The following is a 22,818-nucleotide window of genomic DNA, read 5'->3' on the forward strand; positions in this document are numbered from 1 at the left end:
ATCGTATCATATTATTTTAAATTTTAATCATATTATCCATAAACAAATTTTGGTTCATAATGGTTTTGGATTTGGTTCATGATAGGATTACAAAATTCAAAGCAGCACCAGCTTTACAAGTTACAATTTGTATAAAATAATAATTATGCAATTTGCGTCTTCAGATTGACACATTTTCCTAATTTAAATTAAAATATGTTTCCAATGCGTTTATATACTTATATGTACGTTAAAAAAAGGTAAGGTTAGCTTTTAGAAATATCGAATGAGCAAATAATTAGAAAGAGCGTGGTAGTGTGTGTGTGTGGGGGGGGTTCTATTTTGTCTGTTAAGTGCTTAAAATGGAATCACAAAATTAACAAATTCACAAAAGAAATTTAATTAATTAACTAAAGGGTTTGGTACTTTGCTTGTGGGTTTAATATTGAAAAATCTTTTTTCCAATCACAAATATAAATAAGAAAACAAATAAAAACTGTAGGCCATCAAGGGAACAATTTGCAATTAATTTATTCGTTGCAATACCTTCATCCCCTTCCTCTTCTTATATAAAAACATGGTGATCATAACACTTTCACCAACATCAAACACAAACAAATTAAGCCCTTTTAAAATTCAACATCAAGAACTTAATTTTTTTCCAAAAAAGATTGAATTCTGATGACAGGATCAGGTTCTCCGTGTGGTGCCTGCAAGTTCTTGAGAAGAAAATGTATAAAGGGTTGTGTGTTTGCACCTTATTTTTGCCATGAACAAGGTGCTACACATTTTGCAGCCATTCATAGGGTTTTTGGTGCAAGTAATGTGTCTAAGCTTCTTGCTCATCTGCCTGTTGGTGATCGTTCAGAAGCTGCGGTTACTATTGCTTATGAAGCTCAAGCTCGGATTCAAGATCCCATTTATGGCTGTGTTTCCCATATTTTCGCACTACAACAACAGGTTTGTAATTCTTAGTTGAGTAAGGAAAATCCATGAAGGAGGGAGAATTTTTACGACTTCAATGAAAAAAGTTGTAATTTATGATTTTTGATCCTCTTTAATGGCTTGAAAACCCTTATCTTGATATTGATTGCTCCCAAATGAAAACCCTAATCGTATACATGGAAAATAATTAAACTGAAAACCCTAATCTTGATCTTGATTATATAGCTAATTTTGATGCCAATTCTTATTTATTTTTGATTTTTCAGGTGGTTAGTTTACAATCACAGTTGACTTCTTTAAGGGAACAAGCCTCTCAAAGATCACTTAATGTGCCCATGTATTCAGATAACAATAACCCCACCAATGGAACACACCCTTCTTACCAACAAACGCAAGACATGAAGAATTGGTTTCAACAATCAGGAAATTCATGCATGAACATGCCTCAGTTCGATCCAAGATCCATGAACGATGTCATGGACTTCAAGTCCATGGCGGAGAACTATGAGAATTCGCTTCTGAAAGAGGAAGAAGGTTCATTTTCGAGCTTTGAAGAAGGTTCAAGTTACTCCATTGATTCTTTGGACATGCAAATAAGCAGCAACCAGCAGCAATGGGGTTTTAGAGATCATGGTGATCAAGACCTTCAATCGGTTGCTTTCGGTTATAATTATAATTAGTTTCACAAGGGAATTCTAGACTATCTTCCGCGCGGATCAAAACCTGTCCACAAAAATCAGTTAGATATATAAATATATTTGAATGAGTGAATTCATCAAGATTGCCGATTTTGTATCGCTATGCTCATCAATCTCAGAGACATTCCATTTTGTTGCCACAAACGTTTTTCATCCATATATTGATTGTTGGAACGTTTCGTGACGCTGTAGTTCATAGTTTTTGAAATCCCACCAATTTAACCATCGAACATTGTTTTTCCTAGATTTCAGGCAACAAGATTATTATTCAGTAGCTAGGGTTCAGAGGAATTTATGATGTTAAGATAACTAGTTTTTCGATTAGTCACAACAATCATCTCCTCCTGAAGTTCTTACATTTTGGGCAGGGGAATGATAGAAACACGTTTAGGTTTAAGCTTGATTATGGTATCATGGAAGGGCCAATAGAGGCCGTGTCAAATACTTTTTTTTTTCTTGAACAAAAATATAAATTGTTGTTTTCTGACATGATCACACCTCCATAATAGAATTCTCCTCCCCAATTGTTAGATTTAGAGTCACGAAGAATGATATGCAGTCATACGTTTAGGTGGTATGATAATTATAAATAGTGAGATCTATATATTAAATATGTTAATTTAAAAAAAAAATTAAATATAAAAGTCTAAGTATTTAAGAACTTTGAATTTATAAGAAAATATAAAAATAATGAATTATTATAATGAAAATGATTTTTATCTTTTAAATTTAAATAAATAAACAAAAAAAGCTAATGAGTTTTAATTTTGAAAATTTTGAAATTAAAATGTATGTTCATTAATGATATTTGTATCCATTTATTACTATATTTATTGTAACTATTATATCAAAATATTATGTGAAATTTTAATAAATAGAAAAACTTATAAAATGACATGAGAAAAAAAAATTAATTCAAAACAATCACAAAATGACATTTGACAAATTAAATGAGAGTGAAGCAAATGATATAAAAAACTTTCATTTATTAGAATAGATTGGTTTTCTTGGTTTATGGCCTATAGCTATCTGTTGATGACTTTAGTGTCACCATGTCATTTTATGCAATTAGAACTAACATGTGAGCTAAGGGATTTCATAATTTGTGCTCTGATATATGTATGGGTTTGTGCAAAGTACATGCATGTATAAGATCGAATTATAAGCTGGTACGACAGAAACGTAGGGTTTAGGGATAACACCCTAAAAAGGTCTTCGGAAATTTGAACTAGTTATATTATGAAAAAATCGAATTCTAATACGTTGTTATGATAAATTTGATAAATCTTATCAATTTTGGTAAACATTAATTATGCCATTAAATTTATAATTCCCCTAACTAATTTAGAAGATTGGTAATTATGGTAAATTTGACAAATTTCATGAATTTTGACAACCATTGATTTTCTCATTAATTTCGGATTTGTTTCTCATTAATTTAGATTCACTTGATTTGTTTCCTCATTAATTTGGATACTCCTGATTTGTTTCCAAAGAGACAGATGATAGACAACCATAATATTGAAACCCTACATCTCGTTTATTATATATAAACGGATCTTCTCTTTGAGAAAGAAGGCATGAAAATTATTAGCACTCGTTTTCTTCAACCAAACACAAAATCCTTCTAGTAATTTGGCTTACGATTTCAGTGCCTAGAATCGTATGTGTCCTCTTGGATTATCCTAGACTGAATTTCTTGCAACCTAGACATAAGGTAAAAAAAACAGTTCGGAAAGTGTTCACACGATCCAAGTGGTATCCAGATCTCTAACGTAAACCTTATTTCCTCTAACATTCAAACTGATACTTCCTGTTTCTGTAGATGGAAGACTTAATCTGCGAGATGACCATGAACTTTGCAAAGCTGGAGAAGTTCAAAGGCATTAATTTTAAGCATTGGAAGAAGAAGATGCACTTCATGTTGACTACGCTGAAGGTAGCATATGTGCTGACTACTCCAAGACCATCGGGGGTTGAGGAAGGTGCTACTAAGACAATTGAAGAGATAAGGAGGAGACAAAAGTGGGGCAACGATGACTACGTTTGTAAAGGTCACATTCCGAACGGTATGTCTTGTGCTTATTTGATATCCATAGTGAAGTCTAGTGTGCCAGGGAGTTGTGGGATACCCTTGAATTAAAATACATCACTGAGGATGCTTCTAGCAAGAAGTTCCTGGTTAGTGATTATAATAATCTTATGATGGACGATTCAAGGTCTATCACTAAACACCACAATGAACTCTATGGCATATATGGTTAGTTTAAACTGCACCGTATGAATATGGATGAATCCATTGTTGTGTCAAGCATCATTGGAAAACTTCCTCCATCCTGGAAAGGCTTCAAACATAACTTAAAACATCAAAAGGAGGAACTGTCTTTGGTTTAACTTGCGAGTCGTATTCGTACTAAAGAATCTCTTCGTACGAAGGAAAGTGAAAAATCTGATAAATCTAAAGGGAAAGTTAAATCTAGACAACCCTCAGTTCATATGCTAAAAAACAAACCAAGAAATCAGAACCACAACGTAATCATGAACATGTCCCAAGCAACTCCAACAAAAAAAAGAGAAAGGATCTGATTTGTTTGAGGTGCAATTAGGTTGGGCATTGCAAGCGTAATTGTCGTGTGAACTTCGACAACAATGGTGCTGGAAACAGTGGAGCCAATGGGAAGGTGAACGGGTCTTCGGCCCAAGTTACAGGAGGTCAGTTTTTGACTAACTTTGATGATTCTAATCAAAATTATGTTTACTATATTTCATTAATTCCTCAATCATTCTATTTATTGGATTATGATGTTGCTTGGTGGATAGACGCCCGGGAAACGAACCATGTATGCAATGATAAACAGATGTTTGAAACATTAACTCTACTTGAAGATGGGTTGGTGTTGAAAATGGCAGATGACTCTTTTATTCATATTTGTGGTGTTGTCGTCGTCTGTCTTGAATTTACTTCAGGAAAGACAATTTAGCTTTTTGATGTTTTGTTTGTTCCTAGGATTCGCAAGAATCTTGTTAGTTCTAGTTGTTTGAATTCTGATGGTTTTAAAGAAGTTATTGAGTAGGATAAGTTTATTTTATCTAATGGTGGAATGTTTGTTGGCTTTGGATATTTAAATAATAGAATGTTTTGTTTGAATATTGTTGACAAATTATTACCTGTTCAAAATTCCGCATTTGTATCTTCTGCTTCTAATGTTGATAAATCTATGCTTTGACATGTAAGATTAGGTCATGTCAACTTCAGAAGGATGCATGTGATGGATTAATTCTAGCCTTTGATATGACATCTAATAAATGTAAAACACGCATGCTTACAAAAAGTGACAAAATAGCCCTTTCCTAGTGTCACTAGAAATTCAGCTGTTTTGGAACTTGTACACAGTGACCTGTGAGATTTTAACTCCACTCTTTTAGGAATTAAAAACTATGTAGTCACTTTCATTGATGATTGCGCTCGGTTTTTCTATGTGTATTTGTTACATTCCAAGGACGAAACCTTAGATAAATTCAAAATATATAAAACCGATGTGGAATTGCAATTGAGAAAGCTGGTTAAATGTCTTAGGACTGATAGGGGAGGTGAATATATGGATCCCATATACTTCCAATTAGTGTGTATCATTCATGAGACCACGACACCTTTACACACCCCAACATAATGGTATTGCTGATCACAAAAGTCGAATTTTAATGGAAATTGTAAACTCGATGTTGTCATACTCAGGATTGAGTGATGGATTCTTGGGAGAGGCCATGTTAACGGCCTGGTATTTATTAAATAGGGTTCCAAATAAAAGGAACAAAACGATCACATATGAACTTTGGTTCAAGAAAAAGTCGAATCTAAGTTATTTTCGGGTTTGGGGATGTCGGGTAGTTGTAAAACTCACCGAGCCCAAAAAGGAAATTCTAGGAGAACATGGAATTGATTGTATATTCATTATATATGCTGAACATTCCAAGGCATATAGGTTTTATCTAATAGAACCTAATGATTCAGTTTCGATTAACACTGTTATCGAATCACGGGATGCAATTTTTGATGAGAGACGTTTTTCGTTGATTTAAAGGCATAAGGATCTGAGTTTCGGTACTAAGGTGAAAAATTCATAAATTCAAGATGGTGGTAATATGAAAGAACCACAAGAGCTTTGTAGAAGCAAAAGAGAGAAAACTACAAAAAATTTCGGATCCGACTTCCAACTGTATTTGGTGGAAGGTTTAAGGGATGAAATTAATCTTGAATACTCTTATTTCTATAGTATTGAAGATGATACTAAGACATATCGAGAGGCCATGGAGTCTCATGATAGTGTCTTTTGGAAGGAAGCAGTTGATGAAGAAATGTCATCAATTCTTGAGAACAACAAATGGGTGTTGTCTGATTTGCCTCCAGGCTCTAAACCACATGGTTGCAAATGGATTTTCAAAAAGAAAATGAATATTAATGGGACTATTGATAAATTCAAAGCTCTATTAGTTATTCAAGGTTTTAGACAAAAACCTAGTGTTTACTATTTTGATACGTATGCTCCGGTTGCACGTATTTATACTATTAGATTGTTGATTGCATTGGCAAGTATCCATAATCTGGTTATTCACCAAATGGATGTGAAAACAGCCCTTTTAAATGATGATCCTGATGAGGAAGGTTACATGAAACAACCAGAAGGTTTCACTATGACCAATAAAAAGCATATGGTTGGTAAACTTTCAATCTTACTCTTAGGGGAGCACAAGCTGAAAAATTCATTGAAGATTAGTTTTGAGATCATCAGATAGGGAGAGATTGTAAGGTCACACCTTATGATCTGATGAGTCAAACACTTTATACGTTGACCACCAATGCCAGTGCCAACATCACCATCAGCACCAACGTCAGTGCCTCAAGACCTTATCAGTGTTAGCATGAAGATAATGATCTTATGTAATATTTGAATATTAGGCAGTTATCTGTAAATATATAATAGATACAAGATCCAATATCGTGGTGATAATGATCGGTTCTTATTATAGATTATATATAATCCCTTGATTGAAGTGATTCACTAGAATAGTTTTGTATAAATTCAACATTAGGGTGAAACCCTAGTGTAAGTCTTGCTGACCCTCTTTGTGACCATCATTCTCTTGGTGAGAACACCCCTTTCTTGGTGGAATATATCTTTGTAATTATGCATTTTCTTTAGTTTTCTATTTAATCTTTGTTTGTTTGTTTTTTCTTGTTATTTATACTTGAGTGTATCTGATCGATACATACCTTTACAACCACAAACCAACTATATCAATATACTTAAGAAGACTAGGAACCTGTCAATCTAAAACTCTAGAAAACATACATAATGAATAAAGATCATCCATTTGCCATACCTACCCCTAGTAACAAATCTGAATATGGAAGATTTGATTTAAATGCACCAACTACAAGAATATAAAACATTGCACATAGGATCATACAAGAAGTGATAGAAAATATCATTGCTCATCATGAGAATGAATATCTAGTATGTCGCAATGATCTTTTCCTTTTTGACAAGTTTTTAACATTTGATGGAGATGTGAACTTGGCATATTATCTTGCATATTATTTAGGAATTCATAGAGGAGGACTACCATATAGAAATGTTATCATTAGAGGTCATTTTATCACAAGGATTGCCAACTTATTTGACATCTTATCAAATAAAGTGATATTAAGTATGAAGGGGTATGTACCATAAATTATGGATATGGATTTTGTTAAGTTCATTGATGCTTTTGAAGAAATTCAAGGATATATAACATAGAAGAAGGTGAAGGAAGAAAGTGAAGAAGAAAATGGAATTTAAACAAGGGAGAAAATTCTAGAAGGAGAGGTGGAGACAAAATAAGGAAAGAAAGAAGAGTGCTAAGAACATTATAGCCAAATTTGATAAAGAAGTGAAGAAATCAATCATTATAGGAACTAACAATGAAGAAATGATTAAGGGACTCATGAAAACATATTTTAATATGAGAGAACACTTAGATGGACTTCATAAGATGGTTGATTGGGCGATATTAATGCTAAAAGCAGATAATGACAAACTACTACCTAAACCCTCTATTGAAGATGAAGCAATCGATAAAGAATACAATATAGAAAAAGAACTATCAGATGGAGAACCATTGGACTATACCAATAATGATGATCAAATGGATATTTACAACATTTCGGATAATGACGATTGAAAAGCGCATCAATTAAACTTGGGATTTAGTTAATTAAGTATTTTAGTATACTAGTTATTAAGTTTTAGGTTTTAAGATTAGTATTAAAGTTTTTTGAGTGTGTTTGTTTTTATTGTTTTCTAACCAATAAAGCAATCAAGTTATCTTTTTGTTTTGCCAAAATTTTATTGGCAAATCTAGGATGCAACTGCAAATGCTTTTGACCTACTCATCTATGGTAAATAATATACAACAATGCTAAGTGATGGGTTAAAATGCTACAAAAAGGAATACTATACACCTGGAAGAATAAGGGAGTTTAGTGTACAATCAACACAAGCCTCTCTGCCTATAGTTAAAGATTAAGAATGCTCACTATATGAAAATCGCGTTGAGAAAATGGTGATCACGCCAAGAACATCTATAATTAACCAGTTCCATATTAAAGACCAACTGTCACACTACAACCTCACATTCTTACTAAGATCATGTGTTATAAAAGAAACATATGACTTTGAAGAATTATTCATTGGTTTCAGCAAATGACCAATTATACACCCGCACTATGTAACACCCGGAATCCGAAAGACCAAGAAAGGAAAGGAAAACCCTAAGTTAAAGGGTTCAACTCTTAGAGTCCATGGGTAAACTCGACGAGTTGGAGCAGGTTCCGCGTCGACATTTAAGTGACTGAATCGGTGAGTCGGAGGGACTGACTTGGCGAGTCAGGTATGGGTTGGGAAACCCTAATTTTCGGACTTGGTACCCTATTTAAGCATTATTTCAGGCCTCCACCCCAGCCTCCATCACTCCCTTCACCTACTCTCAAAACCCTAAGCCTCCATTTGAAGTGCTCTCAAGCTTTCTTTGCCATTTTTGGGTGATTTGAAGCTAGAAGGAAGAAAAGAACCTTTGGTGATTCAAGAAGGGGTAGTAGATCCAGAGTTGGTGTGATATTTCAGACCACTTGAAGGTATGAAGCTCATACCTTGGCTGTTACTCATTTAGATCCCCTTTCCTAGTTAGATTTTGTCACTTTGGTGCCATTTCCAAGGCCAATCTGAGTATTGTGCCTTTGAGGACGAAGAAGACTTTAGATTTGAGTACTTGTGGGTTCTAAAAGCTCAGAGTTGTTAGCTTTTTCCATCCATGGCCCCATTCTATGTCTTAGACCACCATTTTTGTTTAGATTTGGTGTTTTAGCTTCACAACCCTTTGCATGCACGTAAAGTTAGCAACTTTACGTGTGAAGCTAGCCTTAGGAGTCCAGTTCTACACTTGGGAAGCAATGGAATGGGCTGAAATCGACATAATAAAAATGATGAAGGTGGACTCAACGAGTCTGTTCTTGGACTCGGCGAGTCGAGTCGAAACCCTAGCCTCTTTTGGATGCGAGCCGAGTCAGTGTGTTAAGGCGGTGACTCGGTGGGTTGGTCGGAAACAGGACCATGACTTAGAAGTTTAAGGAATCGACGAGTCACGAGGTGACTTGGCGAGTTAAGTCGTGATTATGGGGGTTTCTGAATTCATGAACTCGACGAGTCAATAGGTTGACTCGGTGAGTAGGGTCAACATGGAAGGTTGATTTTGACCAGGACTTTGAATTTGACCAGGGTTTACTTACTTTGACTTCTAGAGGTTAGTTTGGGAGTAAGTGTTATATTGATATTGAAGCTCAGGGAGCTATTGGAACAACGGTGGGGGGAGTTGTCAGATAGCAGTCAGCAGAGTATCAGTCAGAGTTTCGGTAGTGCAAGGGGAGTTTTCCCTTTTGTGTGGATGGATCTATGGCCACAATACCGGCCCATGTAGATATGAGTAGTAAGACCTAGGGGTTATCCCTAAGCACTGTATGCTAGTATGATATTCAAGACTAAGGTCTAATGTTAGCGGGTGGGTGCCCAAGGATCAGTTTACATGATAGTTTATGCTTGTTGTATGTGTGATACATGTATGTGCCTGGTAGGGAGGTGAGTGTAGGCGAGGTCCCTTATCTCACCAATAGCAGAGGGTGGATGGTGTTCCATACCTCATTAGTAGCAGAGTAGGGGAGAGGCCCGAGATAGGAGTGGAGTGAGTGTGGGTAGGGGCCCGTATCTCACTTATAGCAGGAGCTTGGATGGGGTTCCATGACTCACTAGTAGCAGGTCAGGGGCGAGGCCCAAGACAAGCGAGGCCTTAGTACAGGAATGCAGTAAGGTATGCCCAGTTTAAGTGTTATATTCCACTGTTATATGTAGTCTGTGTTCAGTGGGCGGGGTCCAGATACAGGTGAGGCCTAAAGAGAAACAGATTTGTATCCGAGCGGGGCTCGACGACAGGCAGGGCCGATGTAGCGGGCGAGGCCCGAAGTAGCGGGTATGGCCCAATATATGTAGTATGTGATTATGCAGGGTATGTGGTAGGTTGGGGAACTCACTAAGCTTCGTGCTTACAATTTTCAGTTTTGGTTTCAGGTACATCCGGTAGTTGAGGGAAGAGCTCGGGGTGATCGCATGGCACACACCATTGATTAGTCAGTCTTGGATGTTTTACTCTGATAATGGAAATATGTTTTGGAATTAGTACTCTGAATTATGTTAGGATTTATTTATGGTTTGATAATTATGATTTAAACAATGTTTTAAAAAGAAATTTCTAGACTGTATTTTTGGGATTTTTCACATTATAAGAAGAAGAGAATGATTTTGACATGAGAAAAGCTAATAAATAATGAATCTCGCCACTTCAAAAAAAAAGCAGTATTATTGTTTTCTATACTTTGCTTTTACATTTAATGACAACAAGGTCATTGCATAATTTAAGTGTTGGGTTGGAGCTACCAGATTGATAAGATAAAAAATGATTCTAATATGTTAATTAATTAAATAATTATGATTATCAACTTATGATAGATAATGTGAAACAAATTAGAAACACATATTTGATAGATATGTTATAGTCTATATGTGGCTTTCTAACTTTAGTGAAATCATGAACCGAAAATGTAAACTTGCCTCCTATGAAGAATATTATATATTTTGCATTATTTACTAAAATTTAATCCCACATAAAAACATTATTCAATCTTGGAATCAAGTTCCAAACAGATTAGGAAGGAAAGAAATAAAGTTCTAGTAATGTGAAATGTGGAAAATTAAAATTTTTTGGTTGAGCTTTAGAGAAGGAGTGAACTTGTGAATTTTGGAATTAACAAAAGAATTATATATATATATATATATATATATATATATATATATATATATATATATATATATATATATATATATATATATATATTCCATGAAAAGTCATGGACTTATTTTAATGGCATTTGGGAGGAACAATAACATGTATCCAAGAATCTTACATGCAAATCCATGATCCAAAGCTACTAAATTTGGTACTATATGTAATAAAGTTATATCATGAAAGTTATGTATGAAGGAAATATGAAAAAATGTATTGCAATAAGAAACATCAATTTTGGAATTGTGTGTGTGTGTGCATATATATATATATATATATATATATATATATATATATATATATATATATATATATATATATATGAGTTTGAAATTAATATATTGAGATTGAAAGTTTTTATTAAGGATATATTCAAATTGATGCAAAATTGCATATTATTCTTACTAAGTAATAAGCAGTTATGAAGATTATGAGTATTTAAAGTTTATATAGGATTAGACACAAATATGTGCATTGAAATTGAATATATCTAGAAGATTTGTATTAAGTGTTATCTTGAAATTGTTGATTTAATAGTTCTTTGCTCAAGGACTATAAAAAGTGATAGTTTATTTTATTTTCTTCTTTTTTATAGTTTATTTTATAATTTTTTTTATCCATTTTTATTAGTATTGCATTATATATTCTTTTTTTTCTTTATCATGGATCGTGTTGGGTACTTTCTATTTTGCATGAGGTATTTTGCAAGGTTTTGGAGTCTCAATGTGGTTGCATTTTGGTTTGGATATGGGCTTAGTGGACTTTGAGGCATTATTGGGATTGGTGGATCCATCAAAGAAGAATTGGGCTTAAAATGTTGAAGACTTGGATGAAGTGAGCTTATAAAGATGGATCATGGACTCTTATTATTGGGCATGTACTATCCATTTAAAGCTTGAAGATGGTTAGTCAAATTTGAGTAATATAATGCGTGGAGGGGACCAATGGAATCTTGAGTAGTGGAGAAAAAGAGCAGATAGTGTTTCAGCACCATTTGCGAGGGTGAATGTAACAGCCTGGAATTTCAAGTATTATTAAAATTATATTTTAGGGGGTGTTTTAAGGGGGGACTCGGCGAGTTGGAGCTAGACTCGCCGAGTAGGATCGCAGGCCTGGTCGCGGGTTCGCGACTGGACTCGACGAGTCAGATAGGGACTCGGCGAGTCTGCGCTGTTTAGCGAAAACCCTAGCCGTTTAGGTTTGGAACGTATAAAGGGGACTTATTGGCCTTCATTGTTCGTTTTAGCCTTCTGAGAAGAACCCTAAATCGATTGTATGCATCTAGATCAAGATTTAAAGGCCATTGGTGATTTTGAAGGAGTTGTTGTGCAAAGAAGAGAAGGGCTTGGCTAAGGAACAGCAAGGGGGTCACATTCTGAGGATTGGGGACACAGAGAACACATTATCCAGGTAAGAATTCGTGTATACTCTGCTATGGTGATGTATTTTGAGGATTAGGGTTTATGGAACCCTTTTATGGATAGATTGAATGTTACCCTTGTTCCCCAAACGATTGTAACCCTGTATTAGGACCCTTGGAGGTCCAGAATATCCCATGTCTGTGCATTTCGAGAATTGGTGAAGGTTTTGGATTGAAATCCTTATGCCTTAGGTCAACATGTAAATTATAAGTCTTGGGGTGTATCATGAGCACCTAAATGAAGACCTTATGTAATGGACCAGTCGAGGAAGGCCAGACCTATGAATGGTCGGAGCAGTTATGACCTTAGGAAGCAGTTTGCGCGACTGCATGGCATGGACTCGCCGAGTCAGATGAGCAGACTCGGCGAGTAGCTTGAAGAATAACTGGGACTCGTCGAGTTGTTCATCAGACTCGGCGAGTGGAGTCGGGGTGGCCCCGCGATTCTTCCAGGAGTAACTCGTCGGGTCAAGGAGGATACTCGACGAGTAGAAGGGAAAACTTAGAGGATTGGAGGACGACTAGACTCGCCGAGTCGCCAGAGTACTCGCCGAGTCCGGTCGAGTTGACCGTGGACTGTTGACCAGAGTTGACCTATGTGTGATTTCTTAGGGTCAGTTGTCTTGAAAGATAAAAGTGTTAATAAGGGATGTACGACATTATCCAGGGAGTCTGTAGCTCGGCGGATCAAGTACGAGGGATTTCAGGAGTTGCTAACTTTCAGTATCCGCGAGGTGAGTCTTCTCACTATACTGTACCCGGAAGGGTTTGACTGTGTGACCGGAAGGTCGGACATGATATGTGTTATACGTGCTATAAATGGTAAGATAATTGCTATGCGTGCTATGTATGTTTATATGGGCCGGAAGGCAATATATTATGTGATCGGAAGTCGAATATGATATATGATATATGTGCTATATATGGTAAGTAAATGTATTATGTGCTGTGTACGTGTATGGGCCGGAAGGCAATATGTTATGGGCCGGAAGGCAATATGTTACGGGCCGGAAGGCAAATATGTTATGGGTCGGAAGGCAATATGTTACGGGCCGGAAGGCAAATATGTTATGGGCCGAAAGGCGATTATGTTATGGGTCGGAAGGCGTTGTGCTGTGGACCGGAAGGTCAGGGCCTGGAAAGGTGTATATGTGTAAGTGGTATACTGGGGAACTCACTAAGCTTCGTGCTTACAGTGTTTTGTGTTATGTTGTTTTCAGGTTCTTTCAGTAACACGGGACGGCACCGGCTCGATTGTACACACCAGAGAAAGAGTTATATGTTGGAGGATCCTGGTTTTCTATTCAAGCGGAAATGATCTATGTTTTGTAATTCAATTATAAATGAGATTTTAAACAAGTTCTAATAAAATGATTATTTTAAATGAAAAATTTTTCCTTGAATTTACGGTGTTACAAATTGGTATCAGAGCCTTGGTTTGAGGGATTCGGATGCGCCTTCGGGTAAATCTGGACTCAAGCTGAGGAAGTAAGAAAAAGTTTTCAAATAAATAGTTTTCTAAAAGCGAATAAGAGTCAAAGAGAAAGCAAGAAAGAGCAGTGTGTACAATCAGCCAGAGCCAAACGGTGATTTCCCAAAATACCCTTACTTTTGTGTTATGAAATATCTATGATGCACTTTATGAGATATTATTGCATGCTAGAGACAGGCTAGGTATTTCATATCTTAGGACTAGAGTGGCCTGATTTGTGATGCCTTAGCCTAGGGTTTGTTGTTATATGTGCGTTATGCTTTTGAGTATGTGATGAGTGAGAGTATCCAGTTAGAACGCACGAGGGATAGAGTTACAGAGTTCAGGGGTATTTCCGAGGATGAGCCGAGAAGGTGGAGTTATCACAGATAAGGAGTCCTATGTATTCTTCGATGCTCGAATGCTGCTTGCTTTGTGCTTTGTGGAACTCTCGATGATGGGAGTCAGCTACTAAGTGAGTATGACGATATTCAGGAGGTATATGGCTGACATCATTAGGAGCTCTTTAGCAGCTGATAGCAAAGAAGTGGGAGGACGACGGAAGAGACTAGGGAGTAAACCTAGCCAGATGAGTGCGCTGGTAAAGTAGAGGATTTCGCTGGAGAGCGGGCACGTGCGATGGGATTGGTGAAAGAGCAGGTCGAGCAACTACTTAGGAGCTCTGGGATGGTCCGTGTGGAAAGTATGGGTAGATGTGGCAGGTAGTATGGGCCCGTACTACTAAAAGCAGAGGACCCATACTTGTTACAGGGAGCATTCTGAAGGTCCTAAGGAACAGATTGAGGAGTGATGTTATGGTTCGAGTACCATACATCGGAACAGATTGAGGAGTGATGTTATGGTTCGAGTACCATACATCGGAGCAGATTGAGAAGTGATGCTATGGTTCGAGTACCATACATCGGAGCAGATTGAGGAGTGATACTATGGTTCGAGTACCATACACTAGAGCAGATTGAGAAGGGATGTCATGGGATGAGTACCATGGTTCGTAGTGAATGATGTTGGTGATTATTTTATTATCCGGTCATGATCGATGAGGTAGAGATCGGACGCTATGGGTTTTAGGCATGCAGACCATGATTGAGTATGAAGAGGTGTCCCTCGAGAGGAAAGGCGAGTGCCTATCAGAGTATTTTGGTAAGGAGTTAAAGGAAGGAGAAAATTTCAGTCTGAGTTGAGCAATCAGTCGATAGAGGAGAGGTCATCTTGTTCGTGTGCAAGACACGAGAGGTCTGATGTTTCAGTTTTGGGTTTGGGGGTACACCCTACAGGTTGTATCGGTGATGATTTTCCCCAGAGTAGCAGGTGGCAGGTGTGCCGCGAGGCAGTGACTTATCGGGAGTAGACAGTCAGTTGGGACTGAGGTAGTCGAGGACCACACCACACCTAATCGAGAATAGTAGGTTGTGTTATAGTGGTAGTAGTGGGGAGTTCAGTTGAGTTTTGCAGTGCAAGGAGTTTTCGTCTATGTTGGGAGTGGGTCCCTGTCCTTGGGAAAATTCCGATGTTGGAGCATTGGTTGATGAGTTGAGGTGAGAGGAACGATGATTTTGCGGTGCAGTCTATGAGACCGGGATGTTATTGAGCAGTTGAGATGCTTAGTGTTGGATTGGTATGAGATTTGGAACGATTAGAGGCAGTCGTGATGAGAGGTTCTTGAGGAGTTCATCAGAGGTTCAGAGTATAGGGGGTTGATTGAGTTCCTTAAAGGGAATTATCGGGCGTGGTGTAGCATTTTCCGGGGGCAGTAGCGATTTCGCTGGTGGAAAAAATAGTCGTGGGTTGGTTGTGTGCTAATTGGTAATGGTTCGAACCCTAAGTGGGGGAGAACCGGGTGCAGTATGTAAGAAAGCAAAGATTTGTCAAGAATAGTTATAAGTGGAGTATAGAGATATGCTGTAAGAAATCATGAGACCAGAGATGTCGGTGATCGAGGAAAGGGGTCAGAGTGAGTTAATGCGGGAAGTACTTGAGGAGGAGGACGAATGTATCCATGACAGGTGATTGGTGTTGTTGCAAGTAGATAGAGAATGATTGGGCGGCCAACTCCTGGGGTCAGTATGCGTATCCTCGTTGGATTTTGAGCATCGGGAAAAAGAGTTTCGGAGAATTATCAGCATATTTCGTAGCGTCAGCGTTTTCTCGTATTCCAATCGAGAAATTATATGCACCGAAGATGTAATGGGGGAAAAATGTAGATCTAATTATGGAGTTCAGAGGAGATGTATTATTGTGTCTATATGATGCTTGGGGCAGGAGATCAGTGGTGGTGGCAGGATCTTGTGATGCTTTGTTGGGGTATTCTGAGATATCCGGGTATGATATCTTTATTTCGGAGTTACCTGTGAATCCTGAATTGAATCGACGTGTGGCATATCAAGTATCTGTGAATCTAGTGGGAGCCCTTCGAGTATGGGCATCCAGGGAGATTATTTGAGAGAGTAGATTTTCGCAAAGATGGGCATTTGTTATGTTGATTGCCTCCAGAGCCTGTGATGGACATTCGAGCCGTAGTACTCCCTACTCAGAGGGAGACGGGGGTCTCCGTCTTTGTCAGGAGATGCGGGGAGATACGCAGGAAATATGCGGAGCAGAAACCAGAGATTTGAGTTGAGACGATCCTCGGTTGGATTGTATTTTTCTCGCATGAGGAAAAGAGGATTTCGTGACTTGCGTGTCACTGGGTCGGGATAGTGGTCACGGGGAGGAAGTTAGTGGGACACTTGGATCATGATACGGGTGATGTTGGGGGCTCAGCTGTGGAGCCAAAAAGCTGATCTGGTACTCAGTCTTGAAGAGGAATATGAGAAAGGAGATTATCCTGATGACATCTAAGGACACTTTAGAGAGAGGGAGCGATCCAGACGCTCGAAGACATGCTTCGGGCATATGTATTAGATTTCGGAGGAAGCTGTGGCACGTATTTATCCTTGGTTGAGTTGTTCCATAACAACAGCCATCATTAGTGCATTGGTATGCCGCCCTTTGAGCTGTTGCATAGGAGGTGATGTCGGACCCTCATTGCTGAGGAGAGGTAACACATGGGCCTGAGAGTCCTTGCGAGCAGATCCAGAGCATGTGCGATACATGGAGTAGTGGCAAGGTCGTCAAGCGGATTTCTCTAGGTAAGGGAGAGGAGGGTATGTTGGGACTAGTGCAGCATGTGTATGCGAATACAAGAAGGGAACTCGTGAGAGTTGGTATGAGAGTGAGAATGGGTCTCTCAGTCGTTCCGAAATGGATAAAGTGGGTTTTGGATCGGGGATCCAGTGATTCATGGTTTCCTAACCCTTATGGGTCGAGTGATTGTTGAGATTTGGAGCAGAATTGCATCGTGGGTAATTCTCGGTTACAGGGAGTAGTGGGCAGTACAGAGATCGTGCTTCAGTCGACAGAGCAGATTCAGCAGGTTAAACAGAGGTTATTGATCGCCTAGAGCTGACAGAAAAGTTATGCAGACAGACGCCGGTACGAGCTTGAGTTTCAGGTCGGCGACTTCGTATTCCTGAAGGTCTCTCCTTGGAAAGGAGTGATTCGATTCAGGAAGAGGGGCAAGTTGGGGCCCCGGTATATTGGACCTTTTCGTGAGATTGTAAGGGGAGGACGGGTGGCCTACCGTTTGGAGTTGCCAACGGAATTGAGATAGATCCACGACACTTTTCATGTGTCGCAGTTGAAGAAGTGTATAGTCGATGAGTCAGCAGTGGTTCCACTAGAGAACATTTAGGTGAATGCGAGCCTGAGTTATGCTGAGAGACCAGTGGCCATCAGGGATCGGAAGATCAAGGTTCTGAGGAACAAGGAGGTACCTTTGGTGTTGGTTCAGTGGCAACCCCGGAAGGGATCGGAAATGACTTGGGAGTCGGAACGTGAGATGCGGGAGCAGCATCCGGAACTATTTTCAGAGTGAGACTTCGAGGGCGAAGTCTGATTCTAGTGGGGGAGAATTGTAACAGCCCGGAACTTCAAGTATTATTAAAATTATATTTTAGGGGGTGTTTTAAGGGGGGACTCGGCGAGTTGGAGCTAGACTCGCCGAGTAGGATCGCAGACCTGGTCGTGGGTTCGCGACTGGACTCGACGAGTCAGATAGGGACTCGGCGAGTCTGCGCTGTTTAGCGAAAACCCTAGCCGTTTAGGTTTGGAACGTATAAAGGGGACTTATTGGCCTTCATTGTTCGTTTTAGCCTTCTGAGAAGAACCCTAAATCGATTGTATGCATCTAGATCAAGATTTAAAGGCCATTGGTGATTTTGAAGGAGTTGTTGTGCAAAGAAGAGAAGGGCTTGGCTAAGGAACAGCAAGGGGGTCACATTCTGAGGATTGGGGACACAGAGAACACATTATCCAGGTAAGAATTCGTGTATACTCTGCTATGGTGATGTATTTTGAGGATTAGGGTTTATGGAACCCTTTTATGGATAGATTGAATGTTACCCTTGTTCCCCAAACGATTGTAACCCTGTATTAGGACCCTTGGAGGTCCAGAATATCCCATGTCTGTGCATTTCGAGAATTGGTGAAGGTTTTGGATTGAAATCCTTATGCCTTAGGTCAACATGTAAATTATAAGTCTTGGGGTGTATCATGAGCACCTAAATGAAGACCTTATGTAATGGACCAGTCGAGGAAGGCCAGACCTATGAATGGTCGGAGCAGTTATGACCTTAGGAAGCAGTTTGCGCGACTGCATGGCATGGACTCGCCGAGTCAGATGAGCAGACTCGGCGAGTAGCTTGAAGAATAACTGGGACTCGTCGAGTTGTTCATCAGACTCGGCGAGTGGAGTCGGGGTGGCCCCGCGATTCTTCCAGGAGTAACTCGTCGGGTCAAGGAGGATACTCGACGAGTAGAAGGGAAAACTTAGAGGATTGGAGGACGACTAGACTCGCCGAGTCGCCAGAGTACTCGCCGAGTCCGGTCGAGTTGACCGTGGACTGTTGACCAGAGTTGACCTATGTGTGATTTCTTAGGGTCAGTTGTCTTGAAAGATAAAAGTGTTAATAAGGGATGTACGACATTATCCAGGGAGTCTGTAGCTCGGCGGATCAAGTACGAGGGATTTCAGGAGTTGCTAACTTTCAGTATCCGCGAGGTGAGTCTTCTCACTATACTGTACCCGGAAGGGTTTGACTGTGTGACCGGAAGGTCGGACATGATATGTGTTATACGTGCTATATATGGTAAGATAATTGCTATGCGTGCTATGTATGTTTATATGGGCCGGAAGGCAATATATTATGTGATCGGAAGTCGAATATGCTATATGATATATGTGCTATATGTGGTAAGTAAATGTATTATGTGTTGTGTACGTGTATGGGCCGGAAGGCAATATGTTATGGGTCGAAAGGCAATATGTTACGGGCCGGAAGGCAAATATGTTATGGGCCGGAAGGCAATATGTTACGGACCGAAAGGCAAATATGTTATGGGCCGGAAGGCAATATGTTACGGGCCGGAAGGCAAATATGTTATGGGCCGAAAGGCGATTATGTTATGGGCCGGAAGGCGTTGTGCTGTGGACCGGAAGGTCAGGGCCTGGAAAGGCGTATATGTGTAAGTGGTATACTGGGGAACTCACTAAGCTTCGTGCTTACAGTGTTTTGTGTTATGTTGTTTTCAGGTTCTTTCAGTAACACGGGACGGCACCGGCTCGATTGTACACACCAGAGAAAGAGTTATATGTTGGAGGATCCTGGTTTTCTATTCAAGCGGAAATGATCTATGTTTTGTAATTCAATTATAAATGAGATTTTAAACAAGTTCTAATAAAATGATTATTTTAAATGAAAAATTTTGCCTTGAATTTACGGTGTTACAGTGAAGGTCTCGGTCATGCAAACTTGTGAGGGTAACTGCGCAACTACACACTTTGGGGCATTTTGGTGATTTTTCTCACCATTTTACCTTTGGGGTTAGGTTTTGGCTGCCATACTTCGATTTTTCCACCATTGGAGCACCTTGGAGGTGATTTTTGGGAGCTTGATCTACATGCTTCTCATCCTTCTAGCAATTATTAGTTTCTTGATGCAAAAATACTTTTGTGATTGTTATTTTATTTCCATGAGTGTATAATATCTTTATTTTGGTTGATTTGGGCTAAAACCCTTGGATATTTTTGGGTTTTGAAGGATTCATGCTTGATTGTCATTTATCTTATGTTTATGATTCTAATTCATAACTCTTATGCTTGTTTAATACTTTGATCATGAGCTTGGTATATGAATGAGAAATTTTTGGTTTATTTTTTTGATTTAGCATTGAATCATTGAATTTATTTATAACAAGGGCTTTATAATTGTAGAAATCATCTCTAGCTTATGGATCATGACTCATTTATGGAAGTATAAGCATTGATATCCTCTATGAATTGGGGATTTATTCATTCTTAAGACTAATTAACTTTCTTGGGATCAATTGGTTTAATTGAATCCTTGATTTTGATTATTAAGGTGTGTTGTGGACTTCCCCAACCTCCATACTATCTTTGAGGATTCTTGGCATATCATGCTTCATGGTTGTTATAACGAATTTGGGATGAATGATAAACTTTCATATTGAATCCTAATGATACACATACAAATTTCTTTTTGTTAAATTGCCTTGGTTGATTAATTATCTCCAATATTTGAGCATCTTGCTGATTTGAAAGTATTTAGTTCTTCTAGTCGTTTAGTTTTCAAACAATCACAACCCCTCCCCCTCTTAGTTTAATTGTAGTTAGTTTTATTACACTAGTTCTATTGGATTGCATTGGTGATTGAATGCAACCATTTGCCTGATGATCGATACCCCCTTTTACCATTATATTACGTTTTATTTGCAACCAAAGGGTGTAATTTTCGTGGTGGACTTACCATCCCACCAAAAAGCCAAGTGTACTGTATTTTGATATGTCATTAATTATACATATTGTAAGAATATATTTAATACTTTTATTCCTACTTTTATAAATATTTTATACTGAAATGTTATAAATTTATATTTTTCAGATTATAAGGACTAAATGATAAAATAGAAGATATTTAGAGCATATTCCGGACGAAATTCGTAGCTTGGAGACTAAGCGAGATTTAAATGATCATATTTTCAAAATAATAGAAGATTTCATAGATTTTTTAAGATATTACAATTCGCATTGCAAATTTATTGTCGCACTGCGATTTAAGTCAGCCTCAAAAAGCTATAAATAGAGTTGATTTTCATGAATCATGGGAGATATACTTCAGAGGGTATTTTTGAAACCCTAAAGGGGTGAAACGGAGCACAAGAACTTAGAGTTTTCATGCCATTAAAGTTCTGAAGAATTTTTTTTGCATTATATTTAGTTTCTTTGTTCTTATCGGATCTTCAGTTTTGATTATGGGCTAATTCCCTAGGGTTAGGTCAAATATTTAGTGTTGTATGTGGTATATTGGGGAACAAACTAAACTTTGTGCTTACTGGTAACAAAGGGGAGGGCACAATGTGATTGCATGGTATGTGATATGTGCATATTTAACTATATAATTCATGCATATTTCTAATACTTTTAGCTACAATTATGTTTATTTTGGAAAAAAATATACATATTTTGTTTAAAATATGTTTTTTTAGCGACAAAGACTTGCTCGGGACAAAAATGAAGCATACGAGGAGCTGGAAGTAGGAAACGAGAGCTAAAACAAAAGTAGCAAAAAAGGTGACTGAAGACCACGTCGTGGTGATCTCCAACACAAGGTGGTGATAGGAAAGCTCGCGACCAATCAGATGACTTGGCGATTACGGGATAAACTCAAGGACTATGTCGTGGTGGCGGTCAACCACGACGTGGTGTACCGATTTTGACAATTATAAAATCCCAAACATTAGGTCGAATTTGGAGGAATGCATTCGGTTTTCTAATGTGATTTTTGACTAATAACCTTTAGAAACCCAGAAGAAGATCGATACCAAAGTGAATCCTAAGGATTGAAGAAGATTTAGAAGATTTCAACATTGAACTAGTCGGTTTGCTTTTCATGCTTATGTCTAGCTTATTTTCATGGATTTGTTGTGTTGTTCTGCTACAATGAGAGGCTAAATACCCTTTATTCCTGTTTGGTGAAGATGAACTTGATCTATATGTGTTGATTTTGATATTTGAATGATTATATCTGATTTTACTTGTGTTTGAGAAATCCAAATCCTAACATGTTTTAGTTCTTTTTTATATTGCTTATAAATCAGATTTTGTGTGTTAATTGATCATATTAATTGCATGAATCTACCTCCTAACTGTTTATGTCATTAAATAATTAAAGCTAGGATTAATCACATTTTAGATTAACTAACTAAAGCTAGTAACTTTTTAGAGAGGATAATTAGTCTTAATTTGTACTTGGTTGCTTAACTTGATCATAGGAGTGTAACTATTATCATTCATAGTCCAATTTATGCTTAATATCAATTTGGTGTTTAACTTATGCATGATCATTACTTGTTAATTCATAAATTGGTAGGCCTAGATATTTGATTATAATAACTAAAAACTTGGTATTCAATATAATCTATCCATTAGAAATCAATCAAAAGAGAAAGCGAAATCAAATCTAAGAAGAAGTATTCTTTTAATTCTTGAAGTTAATTTGTTTTCTTTGGTTAATTGCTAGTTGATAGTTTAAGTTCTTTTGATCTTGAAAAATCAGTAACAACCCCCTCCCCCGCCCCCCCACCACCAAAAAAAAAAAAAAGAAGAAAAACATAGTCTGATTCTTAGTTTAAACGGAAGTAGTTAATTTATTTAATTGAATTTCATTCCCTGTGATCGACATCCGACTTAAATGAGCTATCCTATAATCTGACTAGATACACTTTCTATGAGTGCATAG

General features: G+C 37.9%; 1 protein-coding gene across 1 annotated transcript; it reads left to right on the forward strand.

Annotated features, from left to right (window-relative positions):
- Window positions 1-590: 590 nt before the first annotated feature.
- Window positions 591-1,847, forward strand: LOC144998610 (LOB domain-containing protein 14-like). Its single transcript, XM_078958350.1, has 2 exons — window positions 591-939; window positions 1,191-1,847. Exons 1-2 carry the CDS (start codon window positions 661-663, stop codon window positions 1,602-1,604), a joined length of 693 nt encoding a protein of 230 aa, XP_078814476.1. The 5' UTR covers window positions 591-660; the 3' UTR covers window positions 1,605-1,847.
- Window positions 1,848-22,818: the final 20,971 nt, after the last annotated feature.

The sequence above is a fragment of the Lactuca saligna genome, chromosome 5 (genome assembly GCF_052625555.1).
Source record: "Lactuca saligna cultivar CGN05327 chromosome 5, ASM5262555v1, whole genome shotgun sequence".
Taxonomy (NCBI): domain Eukaryota; kingdom Viridiplantae; phylum Streptophyta; class Magnoliopsida; order Asterales; family Asteraceae; genus Lactuca; species Lactuca saligna.